The following is a 12,932-nucleotide window of genomic DNA, read 5'->3' as shown; positions in this document are numbered from 1 at the left end:
GCAGAATAATAGAAAAATAGAAACATAGAAACATAGAAACATAGAAACATAGAAAAAAGCGGCAGAAAAGGGCTATAGCCCACCAAGTCTGCCCATTCCAAGTATCCTCCCCCCCTGAGTTTACTCCCTTAAAGATCCCACGTGAGTATCCCATTTTCTCTTAAAATCCGTCACGCTGCTGGCTTTTATCACCTGGAGTGGGAGTCTGTTCCAATGATCCACAACTCTCTCGGTGAAGAAATACTTCCTGAAGTCGCCATGAAACTTCCCTCCCTTGATTTTTAGCGGATGCCCTCTGGTGGTCGAGGGTCCCATGAGCCGGAAGATATCATCTTCTGACTCGATGTGCCCCGTGATATATTTATACGTTTCAATCATATCTCCCCGTTCCCTTCTTTCCTCAAGTGAGTACATCCGCAATTTCTCTAGTCTTTCTTCATACGTGAGATCCTTGAGCCCCAAGACCATCCTGGTGGCTGTTCGCTGCACCGACTCGACTCTCAGCACGTCCTTTCGGTAGTGAGGTCTCCAAAACTGAACGCAGTACTCTAAGTGAGGCCTCACCATGGCTCTGTACAACGGCATCATAACTTCAGGTCTCCTGCTGACGAAACCTCTGCGGATACACCCCATCATTTGTCTTGCTCTGGAGGAAGCCTTCTCCACTTGATTGGCAACCTTCATGTCCTCGCTAATGATCACTCCTAGATCGCGTTCCGCTGTGGTCCTAACCAAGGTTTCACCATTTAGTACATAAGTTCTACGCGGGTTTCTCTTTCCCAGGTGCATTACCTTGCATTTTTTAGCATTGAAGCCAAGCTGCCAAGTAGTTGACCATTGTTCCAGCAGCAGTAGATCGTGTGTCATATTATCAGGTAATAAGCTTTTGCCTACTATGTTGCAAAGTTTGGCGTCGTCTGCGAACAGCGATACCTTTCCCCTAAGTCCTTGCGTCATATCTCTTATGAATAAGTTGAATAGAATCGGACCCAGGACCGAGCCCTGCGGCACTCCACTTATCACGTCCGATGCTTCAGATGGGGTACCGTTCACCACTACCCTTTGATGTCTGCCGCTCAGCCAATCCCCAACCCATGTAGTTAGAGTGTCTCCTAATCCTATCGATTTTAGCTTGTTCAGTAATCTTCGATGAGGGACGCTATCAAATGCTTTACTGAAGTCCAAATACACTACGTCCAGTGACTCTCCAGCATCCAGTTGTCTAGTAACCCAGTCAAAAAAGCTAATCAGATTAGATTGGCAGGATCTACCCCGGGTGAACCCGTGTTGGTGTGGATCACGTAGTTTTTCTTCGTCTAGGATTGTGTCAATTTTCTGCTTGATCAGTGTTTCCATGAGTTTACACACTATAGACGTGAGACTCACTGGTCTGTAGTTTGCTGTCTCTGTCCTGCAGCCCTTTTTGTGGAGTGGGATTACGTTGGCGGTTTTCCAGTCCAAGGGGACCCTTCCTGTGCTTAGGGAAAGATTGAAAAGAACAGATAATGGTTCTGCCAGGACTTCCCTTAACTCCCTTAGCATTCTGGGATGTAGGTTATCTGGTCCCATGGCTTTTTTTACTTTGAGTCTTGATAGTTCGTCGTAGACGCTACTGGGCGTAAATTCAAAATCTTGAAACGGGTCTTTCTGGTTATCTCCCGTCTGCAGCTGTGGACCAACTCCCGGCGCTTCTCGGGTGAATACTGAACAGAAGTATTGGTTTAGTAGTTCTGCCTTCTCAGAATCTGATTCCGCAAAGTTACCGTCCGATTGCTTCAGGCGTACTATCCCATCTTTGTTTCTTTTCCTGTCACTAATATAGCTGAAGAAAGATTTATCCCCTTTCTTAATTTTCCGTGCTAACTCTTCCTCCATTTGGAGTTTGGACTCTCTGACTGCCGTTTTGACAGCTTTAGATCTGTCTAGATAGTACTCTTTTGCCCCCTCTCTGCCTAGATGTTTGTAGGTGATAAATGCGTCTTTTTTCTGTTTAACTAGGTCTGAAATTTCTTTACTGAACCATTGGGGTTTTTTGTTTCTCCTGCGTTTACTTACTGTCTTTATGTATCGGTCTGTTGCTTCGTGTAGTATGGATTTCAGAGACGACCACATACCCTCCACATTGTCAGATTTTGCTTGTTTATATAGCTCCCGATGGACAAAATCTCCCATGCTGCTGAAGTCTGTACCTCTAAAGTTGAGAACCCTTGTTGCTGTGTTTGTCTTAGGGAAACCTTTCTTAAGGTTGAGCCATACCATATTATGGTCGCTGGAGGCCAGTGTGTCTCCTACTGAGACTTCCGTGACGCTATCTCCGTTGGTGAGGACCAGGTCTAGTATTGCCTGATCCCTGGTGGGCTCCAACACCATTTGCTTGAGACGTGCCCCCTTTATGGAGTTTAATATTCTTTTGCTGCTACCCGTAGTCGCGGAGAGTGTGTTCCAATCTGCATCTGGCATGTTGAAGTCTCCTAGCATTACTAAGTCCCCGCGCAGCGTGATGTTCTCTATGTCCTCAATTAATTCCATGTCTTTGTCCTCCTGTTGCCTGGGAGGTCTATATATCACACCAAGGTATAGGCATTTTTCTTTCCCTCTGGCCAGGTTCACCCAGAGGGATTCCCCGGTGTATCTAATATCTGTGATTCTGGTGGTTTTGATGCTTTCCTTAGTGTATAGCGCTACTCCTCCTCCCAATTTACCCACTCGGTCGCAACGAAGTAGGTTGTACCCTGGTATAACCATATCCCACCCATGCGATTCCGTGAACCAGGTTTCGGATATTGCTATCACGTCAAGATCGGCATTTGTTATCTCAGTCTCTAATTCTAGAATTTTATTTCCCAAGCTGTGTGCATTAACATACATAGCCCTCCATATCTGTGAAGAGATTCCCTTGTGAGTTAGTGTGGCTCCTAAATTATCAGTTATCTTTCTCCCTGAAATGTTGTGGGTATCCTTGGTACTTACCTTAGACTTTGTAGTGTGATTGCCACTTGCCTCCTCAGGGTGGTTCCTTACTGCTCTGGGATATAAGTATGTACCCTCCCCCAACTTACCTAGTTTAAAGCCCTATGGAGTTTATGTTACTTCTATATACCGGTAAGGTAAGCCACTTGTATATCCCAGTAAGTACAAATAATCCAAGCTGTAACACTTACAATCCTTTGAGATTTTTCTTTCTAATTTTCCTTATGGGTGATCCTTAAAGTAATGTTCCACAAAAAGGATGTCTGGAGTGTGGCTGGACATTACCTTGATTGTTCTTTTATGTGAGTTTGGCAAATCCTGCTACGATTCTATTGACTTTCAACACTTCTGGTGTTTCAGTTACTTTAATAAGACTGATCTCAATTTGGACCCCCAAAGAAGGATTTTTAGCCAAAACACGGACCGTGTTGAGTCCACACCTTTTATGGGTCTACATCTTACTTTTACTGTGGCTTTTGTCTTTTCATTAATTGCATCTCTTGCACATGTATTGGATTTTTAGTGCCTTCGATGGGATTTTATAAAAAGTATCAATAAATTTTTATACCTTTTATCAAGAACATAGACTTCACAGTGCTTGGATTTTACTTTTCTCCTGTGGAACTGCTGAGTGCTCCTTTGTTGTTGACTAATGGACTTTCCCGCCACAATTCAAATTTGTGTGCCAACGAACTTTCATGTCAAAATTAAAATTCATGACCAATGGACTTTCCTGTGTCAATCACCTCAAACCCCAACCAATCAGGTTAGAGGAATCACTATATATATAATGACAAACTGCAAACCTCGCAGCATATCTTGAAGAAAGCCACAGCATGATGGCTGAAACATCGGTTCAACCTACCCAGACGTGGCGAGCCCCAGACAAATTCAACAATTCCCTAAGATTGTTCAGTACCATGGGCATATGTCATCTGGCCCCGTTGCTTTGTCTTAGTTTAGCTAGCTCCACATATGGAGGTTTGAGCCTTTCTTATCTTCCTGGACTGCATAGTCATTCTTGCTTGGGGATTGGAAAGAAGTTTTCTGTTCTATAAAAATTAGGCTCCTAGATCTTTTGAATATTGACCTCTTAGAAGTTACTGAAATGGGAGCAAGAGTAACCTGAGCAAAGTATTTGAACACAAAATATATTAAGGTCATCTTTGAATACTTGGATGAAATTGTTTAAAAAGCAAAGCTGTCTAAAGTCTCAAAACAGGAGCTACAAGCTCAGTTCTGAGCTCCTGAACAAAATGAAGTTTTTTTTTATATTTCAGTTATTAAAAGCAAATTGATCATTGGAAAAGACATGCAAGGCAAAAATTCTATGCTGAATTAAGGCATGAAAATAAAGGAGGCTAGATTTATAAAAGTGTACTGCCTTCTTAGGGCCTGATTCTGTAAACGGTGCATAATTAGCAGGCACCTAGCAAAATAGCATCTGCCACGTATCGGTCAAATATAGGCGCTGTTGGTACAGAATTGTGCCTAAATCGAGTTAGGCGTTGGTATGTTAGGCCAGGAAAAACCTGGCTTAATATACCAGCACCTATCTCAGATGCCTACCTCGTATCATACCAACATGCTGCCCTAACCATGCCACTAGGTGCCTTGGTATAGGCATCACCAGGCACTGTGTGGATATCAGTGTGCAACTTATTGTTTAAAAAAAAAAAGTTTAAATTAGCATTTTAATTGAAAACACCATTAAAACCTAATTAACCTAATTAAAAAAAAAATCAAGTTGCATGTGAAAATCGACTAGGCGCCGTTTATAGAATTCCCCTCTTAGTGCCATCATTAATGTATATTATTTTACTACAAGTCTCATTTTATGCAGTGGGACATATTGAATAACAGAATTTGCTAACACAGTATTGCACTTTTAATAAATCTAGTTAGGAGAGTCTCCTCTAAAGCAAAGCTTTCTGTCCATAAGAATGAACTGTATCAGGGCAAAGGTTACAATTCTGTTGGAAACTATGCAAATTAATCTCTACAACCACAAGATGGCAGTATAACGATAAAACAAGATCCGTGTGACAGAGAAGGCAATTCAGATGCATCTGGCCACAGCCTAGTAATGAAAAGTTTAGATCGGTGAATGAGGAAGTGTAAGTGAGCGCCATCCGATTTTCATTTTTGACAAAATGACAGAAAAAGTTGAACAACGCTACTACATTAAATTTTGTGTAAAGCTTGGCGATTCCCAAGTGGAAACGATCCGCAAGATTCAGCAGGCCTTTGGGGATGAAGCAATAGGTACCACACAGATAAAGGAATGGTACAACCAGAGATGGGCACACATCAGTGGAGAGTGAAGCACGTTCTGGTAGGCCCTCACCATCCAGAAATGAGATCGTCATTGCCCAAGTGAGGACCCTGGTGATGCAGGATCGTTGAATTGCAATTGGAGAACTTGCAGACGAGGCGAGCATCAGCGTTGGATCTGTTCATTTCATTTTGACTGAGGATTTGGACTTCAGGAGAATTTCAGCGAAGTTCGTGCCAAAGCTGCTAACGATCGAGCAGAAGCAACTCCGTTTGGAGATCGCACAAGACATGCTGAAGACTGTGAACATTGATCCCAACTTCCTCAGCACAGTGATCACTGGTGATGAATCCTGTATTTATTAGTAAGACCCTGAAAGGGACCAGATTTCAGTCAAGAGAAGACATCATGCAGAATGCGACGGACCAGTTGCGAGCAATCTCAAAAGAGGCGTTCTAGTGCTGCTTCCGACAGTCCCCTTGGGCTGCCACATACTTCTTCCAACAGTTCTGCCACTATTATGAAGGAGATTAGTATAAGATTGTATCTGAATACGAGTATTTTTATGAATAAAGGTCTGATACTTTTTGAATAGCCCTTGTATTCAGTTTTTTTAGCCTTTATCAGTGCTTTGCACCTAACTTGCCAGCATCCCTGTTACTTCTATTTTTTTTCTTCATTTGGATCCTTTTTCCATTCTTTGAAGGATGTTCTTTTGGCTCTAATAGCCTCTTTCACTTCACCTTTTAACCAGGCTGGCTCTCATTTGCACTTCTTTCCACCTTTGTGGGCATATCTCCCATTGCCCAAGAAGTGTCTTGGGTGTGTGCCTTGGTGGTGGGAGGGAGGGAATGGGCATCTCTCCCGCTGCCCAGGGGGTGTTGGGTGGGGTGTTGGGAGAGGAGATGCCACAAACAAAAGAGAAATCCAACAGAAACTGCAGCAAATCCAAGTGAAAAGCAAAAACCAAAAACAACTGCAGACTATGTACAAGATGCAGGCATTGTTTATTTCAAACTCTAATGGTATATACAACCTTATTACCAACCGAGGGACCCGACACGGTCCGTGTTTCGGACAACACACCTTCCTCAGGGGTCCGTGGTAGATAAGGTTTTGCAACAAACAGCATTAAAGGGAAAAAACAAGTGCCCGAATGAGTGTAGTGCTGGATTGTAAGAAGCATGCAACATCGGCTTTTAATAAGCCTTTTCTCCCACAAAACTACTATAATTCATAAGATGTGGCTATAATACGTACATGCACTCAAGAAGTGTGCTTTTACCACACCCCCTAAAATAAAAGAGTAATTTTATGTATCATGTAATTTTTTTTTAAATTTTGTTTCATTAGCCACAGTCAAAACACATGCCATGAAATGCACTTTTCACAGTGCTGGACTGGCACCCCCGGACCAGTTGCTGATTTTTTTGTTACCACACTTGGAGAATGATGTGGCAATGTTTAAGAATCCACTGGAGTGCTTGTTTCAATATTTAAGAGCTCATTTGCATGGCAGTGTTGGAGACTGATGGAAAGCGCGCTAAAGACCACAGTAAGCCGTTTTAATAATCCACCACTAAAATGCATTCAGGCTAAACCGGCTGGAACCAGTTTAGTGACCACGTTAAAGGCAACCTTAAGTTTTGAGAATCTGGCCCTTAGACTTGGACTTTGGGAGGCTGGTAGGGGTTGTTAGCTCTATACGAATTAGATGTAGGGGTTTGAGGGGGACAGGATGGTGGAGTATATTCAATGTATACTGTGTGTGATGGGGTATGGCGGCTAACAAATGTGCCTTTTATTTATGTGACTGTTGGCTGGTTTACAGACTTTTTTTTTTCTTGTACTGATGTTGCAGTGCTTACCTCCTAAAATTTCATCTTGTACTGGTTGTGCAATTATAAATAAAAAGCTTTTCAATAAAAAAAAACAAAAAAAACCCCCAAACAATGATGAAAACCAAACATAACTTATTGGTGGTAAGGTCCCTATTTCATTAAAACTACTTACACATATATTTTTTTATTAATTGTCTTGTTGATTTGCAGTGCACTACGGCTCTTATTTTGACTATATGCTTGCTTGGAATAACCATGTGACTGACCATATGGATGAGGATATTCTGATCCTTACTTATGAAGACTTGAAAAAGGTGGGGTATAAGAATGTCATTTTGCCATTGATTTTATTTACCTGACTTCTTTTCTGATGAGCATCAAGTCGAAAAGAATTAATATTACTAAGCAAGAAGCATTTTGGTAGTCAAAAAAAAAAAAAAAAAAGCAAATAGAATGCTAGGAATTATTCAGTAAGAGATGGGGAATGCAACAAAGAAAATTTTAATACCTTTGTATAGATCCATGGCACAATTTAACTTGAGTATTCTGTGCAGTTATGGTCATCCCATCTCACAAAAGATATAGGAGAACTAGAAGAAGTACAGAGAAGGGCATTAAAAGTGATAAATTGCATGAAATGGCTCCTGTATAAAGAGGCTAATAGATCAGGGCTGTGTGACCAGCACGGAGTGATCAGCTGTTTGAATTGTTAGAAAAGTTGACAATAAGATATGGAAAGGAACCTGAATTTAGTGTTGGTCTTGTAAAATCATAGAGGAGACTTGTCCAATACAGGGCTTGAGATTCTGCTGGCTACAAACAGCATTTTGCTGACCGCCACTGGCGTTTAACCCAGAAATTCAATGCCAGGCCATGTCCAGGCACCGGCATTGAATTTCCAGAGCAGGCTAACACACAGCCACTTAAGTACAATATTCATTATTTAACTATCTATAGGTACCGCATAAAGGCCTGCTTTTACTAAGCTTGCCCGGGGCACTAAATGCTCCAACGCTGCTTCTACTATTGTAGGAATTCTATAAGTGTCGGAGGATTTAGTGCTCCGGGCTGTAGAAGAAACCTTTACCGAGGCTTAGTAAAAGATGAGAGATAGGATTGACTTTTATGCAGTCTTATTTATACGGTTAACCTGACGGGTTAAGTGTTGAATATCAACACTGTGCCAGCTGTGCCCCGCAATACCCCTCAAAATAGCCAGTTTTCAGTTTGGTGCTAATCTAGTACTTTCAGCAGTAATTAACCAGTTAAGTGCTGCTGAAAGTTAGTGGTTAACCTCGAACAAGCCATTTAACTGACCAGAAACTAGTTTCAGTTAGGGCGCTGGTCTTTGATCATAGGGCCGCCACGTGAGCGGACTGCTGGGCACAATGGACCACTGGTCTGACCCAGCAGCGGCAGTTCTTATGTTCTTATGTGAACATGTTACAGTAAAAGTTCTAGAAGCCATCATGTTAAAAATACAGTCTTAGAAATAATTATGGCACTCATTTTCAAAAGAGAAAAAAGGGCCCTCCATTTCACAATGGTTCTTCCTCGGAAACAGCCACTCAAAAAAATGCTGTAAAGCTTTCAACATTGCCATCTGCAAAACAAAAGTTACAGATTGAAATTTTTCTGATGATGGTGTTGTAAAATTCGAGAGTTTGTTAGGCAGCTCAAGGTACCAGCTCTCAATGACCTTATCTTACTGCCAAAGTTTTTCAAAGATGCACCTTGTATTTAAATAAAACACTGCTGGCAAATAACCCAATAGAGCAGGAGCCCTGTTGATAGACATATCAGATGACCAGCCTGGACACAGGAAAATGTGGCCAAAACCCCGCAGAACTCATAAAAACACATAATACATTGAAACAAAAAGAAAAATATTTATTTTGAAGGCTGTTATTTTTCTTGATAACCAATCCAAATTGTTTGTATGCGTGTGTTTTCTGGGTCACTTTAAAAATGGAAGTGTAAGTACATTCAGATGATGATTTAATGCCAGAATGGCCTGGATTCCAATCACACCAAGAAAGAAAAGAGCGATATTGTATCTCATAAAGGCAAATATCCTTTGCAAGCAATTTGAACTACGGCCTTTGTCTTTCCAGAACCTGGCGGCAGGAGTGAAACAGATAGCTGAGTTCTTTGGGTTCTCTCTGACTCGGGAGCAGATCCAGGAGATTGCAGACAAGAGCACTTTTCAAAATATGAAAGCAAATTCTCAGGAGACTCATGGCAGGTTTGGTCAGATCCTCTTCCGAAAAGGTAAAATGTCAACATTCTGTTTTTGATACCTACATACTCTCTCTGTAATGAGATATTAAGATTATTCCTTTATTCCCTAAATTGGTTCTTTACAAACATCTTTTCTGGTAACAGAGTAAGTGACTGCTAGTTTAGAACTGAAGATTCAGAGGTAAATTTTCTTAACTGAAAACATGAGTACATACTTTTAAGGTTGCACGAGATCGACCAATATTTAAACAAAAGCCAGCCAATATTCAACCGGTAGTGGGTCAGGTTTTTTGGGGGGAGGTTTGTGGGGTTTTTGTTTTTTTTTAAGTATTCACCATCAGCTAAATTAGACCTGGATATTCAATCCTGGGCCGTGTCTGGCCACCAGCATTAAATATCCCTGTATGCCTAGATATGTGCTGGCTGGCAGCACTTATGCAGGTCCCAGCCTATATTCAGCCAAGATTTATGCAGGTCCTGTTGAATGTTCAACAGGGCCCAGATAAGAGGATCTGTCCGTTCTTCTTCAATTTCTTCTCGCGAACCTCCTCTAATGAGAGAAGGTTGGGATGGGTCCAACATGCTTCAACCAGATTGTACCCCCTCCCCAGTAGAAGTACCCCTTTCAGACCCTCCAAAGAGACGCCTCTCTTCCAGACTACCACATGCTTGTCCCCACCATGTGCCTTCCTTCTAGTGAAGCTCCCCTCTGATTTCCCTTTAGGAATTTTCTAACTGCTCTGTTTCACAGTATGTAGGCTTCTGTGTTACAGGAACTGGAACTTTTGCATTTGGTGGTTATTTTTTGATAGGTGGGGGTAGTACAGTTTCTTTCTACTAGTTTTTCCCACATGCCAAGTTTCATCCGATTCCATTAAACTTTAGAGAGTTTCTATGCTCCCAGACAAAGAAATGGACAGATCGGTATTTTCGATCCCTTTTTTTATGGTTCTTTCTAACACTCACTTGTACTATACTGCCTTTTTGCTAACACAATGTGGGTCAAAGAGGTTACAATCTAAGCACATAACATAGAAGGAAGGAAAAAGAATTCCAATAAAATTGATAGGAAAGCAGTATCCAGACTAGAGAGTTGCGCGGGGACAGAAATCCCACCTGTCCCCGTGAGGAATCCCACCCGTCCCCGTGAGGAATCCCACCCGTCCCCGTGAGGAATCCCACCCGTCTCCGTGAGGAATCCCACCCGTCCCCGTGAGGAATCCCACCCGTCCCCGTCCGTCCCCGTGAGGAATCCCCTCTGTCCCCACCAGTCCCCGTGAGGAATCCCCTCTGTCCCCACCAGTCCCCGTGAGGAATCCCCTCTGTCCCCACCAGTCCCCGTGAGGAATCCCCTCTGTCCCCACCAGTCCCCGTGAGGAATCCCCTCCATTCCCGCCCGTCCCTATAAACTTCAGAAATAGTTATTTCATTTAATTATGCTACTGAATTAAAGGCTCTGGTAGAAACCCATTTACAAATAAGTAAAAAGACTTTATTAATTTGGAAATATTAATTGGGAAGAATACATACTTTGTAAACGGGTTTCTACCAGAGCCTCTAATGTTTATAAATTTTTATCAACACAACTAATATACTACTTTATCCTGAAGCAAAAAAAAGAAATAGAATTCTTTTCCTACCTTTGTTTCTTGGTTTCTGCTTTCCTCATGTTCTCATTCAATTCCTTCCATCCACTGTCTCTCTTCCTTCTGCATCTTCCATTTGCTCTGTTACTGTGCCTCTCCCTTTCTTCCCCCTTCCAAATTGGTCTGGCACCCATCTTCTTCCCTCCGCTCCCCCCATAGTCTGGCATCTGTCTTCTTCCCTGCCAGCGTCTTCTCCCTACTCTCTCTTCCCCATTTCCTTTCAGCGTCCTTCTCCCCCCCATCTTCCCCATGTCCTGTCAGCATTCTTCTCCCCCCTCTGTCTTCCCCATGTGCTTTCAGTGTCCTTCTCCCCCCTCTGCTTCCCCATGTCCTTTCAGCATCCTTCTCCCTCTCTGTCTTCCCCATGGCCTTTCAGCGTCCTTCTCCCCCCCCCCCCCCGCCCTTCCCATGGCCTTTCAGCGTCCTTCTCCACCCCTTTGTCTTCCCCATGTGCTTTCAGTGTCCTTCTCCCTCCTCTGTCTTCCACAAGTGCTTTCAGAGTCCTTCACCCCCACTCCGGCCCGTCTTCCCCATGGCCTTTCAGCGTCCTTCTCCACCCCTTTGTCTTCTCCAGTGCTTTCAGCGTCCTTCTCCCCCTCCTTCTCTCCCGCCCCGGGTGCAGCACAGCCGACCAGGTCCCCTTACTTTTGTGGCGCTTCCCCGACCGACCGACCGACAACAGCCCCGGTCCAACAAACCTCCCTGCCCTTAATCGCGAATCTAAATTACCTTCTTACAGCTGCTGTAAGAAGGTAATTTAGATTCGCGGCTACAGGGCAGGGAGGATTGTCAGACCGGGGCTGTTGTCAGTCGGTCGGTCGATCGGGGAAGCGCTACAAAAGTAAGGGGACCTGGCCGGCTGTGCTGCATTCGGGGCGGACCTCCCCCTCCCTTGGTAGCCACTCGAACCGCGAGGCTACTCTCCGTCTCCTTACCTGCCCTGCCTGCAGTACAGAGCCGAATGGAAGTCTTCCCGACGTCAGCGCTGACGTCGGAGGGAGGAAGGGCTTTGTTTAAGCCCTCCCCTCCGACGTCAGCGCTGACGTCGGGAAGACTTCCGTTCGGCTCTGTGCTGCAAGCAGAGCAGGTAGAGAGAAGAAGAGCCGCGACTGAGTACATCCAGCCCCGCAGGAACCCCGCGACCTTAGGGGGCGTCCCCACGGGATCCCCGCGACTCTAGGGGGCGTCCCCACGGGATTCCCGCGACCCTCAGGGGCGTCCCCACGGGATCCCCGTGACCCGAAGGGGGAACCCACGGGATGCCCGCGGGTCCCGTGGGATTCCCGTCGTCCCCGTTCCCGTGCAGCTGTCTAATCCAGACATTCCAGACCAAAGCAATACAAATGTATTGCAGAGAACACCTTCCATCCCTATCTACTTCAGCCATTGTCAATTTCCATAAGCCTGTTGGAAAAGCTAGCTCTTTACGGCCTTCTTAAATTGTTTCAGAGAGAGTGGAAACATTTACTAATGGGCAAATCAAATAAGTGTAAAATATTTATCAAGAAACCATGGAAAGAAACTCCAAACTGATAGGGCAATAAAGACAAGCAGCGACACCTCAGACACACAAGCAGTAATATTAAGAACATATAAACAGGCAAACAATCACAAGGCCCTGCCTGTCCTATTCTAACAGGGAGTTATCAAATAGCTTGCTATGTTATGTTATTGCATGCTTATATTCCGCATCTACCTTAAAGGATCTGATTGGAATATAAAGGAAATTTTGACTGGTTAAAACAATACCATTAGGAGCTAAGAAAGTAAATATGTTGTAATACAACAAATTACATCAGTCCTTCTGAAATACATATTTTTTGAGAAAGAAAAGTTTTTAAGTGATCTACGAAACAGTTGGTAGTTATTAATCAATACATTAGGTAAAGAATTCCAAGATAAAACAACTTGATATAATAAGGATGTTTTCCTTTTAATAGCCGGAAAGCATAACAACTG

General features: G+C 43.4%; 1 protein-coding gene across 1 annotated transcript in view; it reads left to right on the top strand.

Annotated features, from left to right (window-relative positions):
* Positions 1 to 12,932, top strand: part of LOC117357416 (sulfotransferase 6B1-like) — an 81,782-nt gene that overhangs the window by 53,430 nt on the left and 15,420 nt on the right. The window contains exons 5-6 of the mRNA XM_033937957.1: positions 7,297 to 7,400; positions 9,201 to 9,357. Of these exons, the coding sequence (XP_033793848.1) occupies positions 7,297 to 7,400; positions 9,201 to 9,357 (261 nt within the window). The remainder of the gene's footprint in view (positions 1 to 7,296; positions 7,401 to 9,200; positions 9,358 to 12,932) is intronic.

This window comes from Geotrypetes seraphini, chromosome 3 (genome assembly GCF_902459505.1).
Source record: "Geotrypetes seraphini chromosome 3, aGeoSer1.1, whole genome shotgun sequence".
Classification (NCBI taxonomy): domain Eukaryota; kingdom Metazoa; phylum Chordata; class Amphibia; order Gymnophiona; family Dermophiidae; genus Geotrypetes; species Geotrypetes seraphini.
Note: the sequence above shows the minus strand (reverse complement) of the source record. Positions and strands in the feature narration are given on the sequence as shown.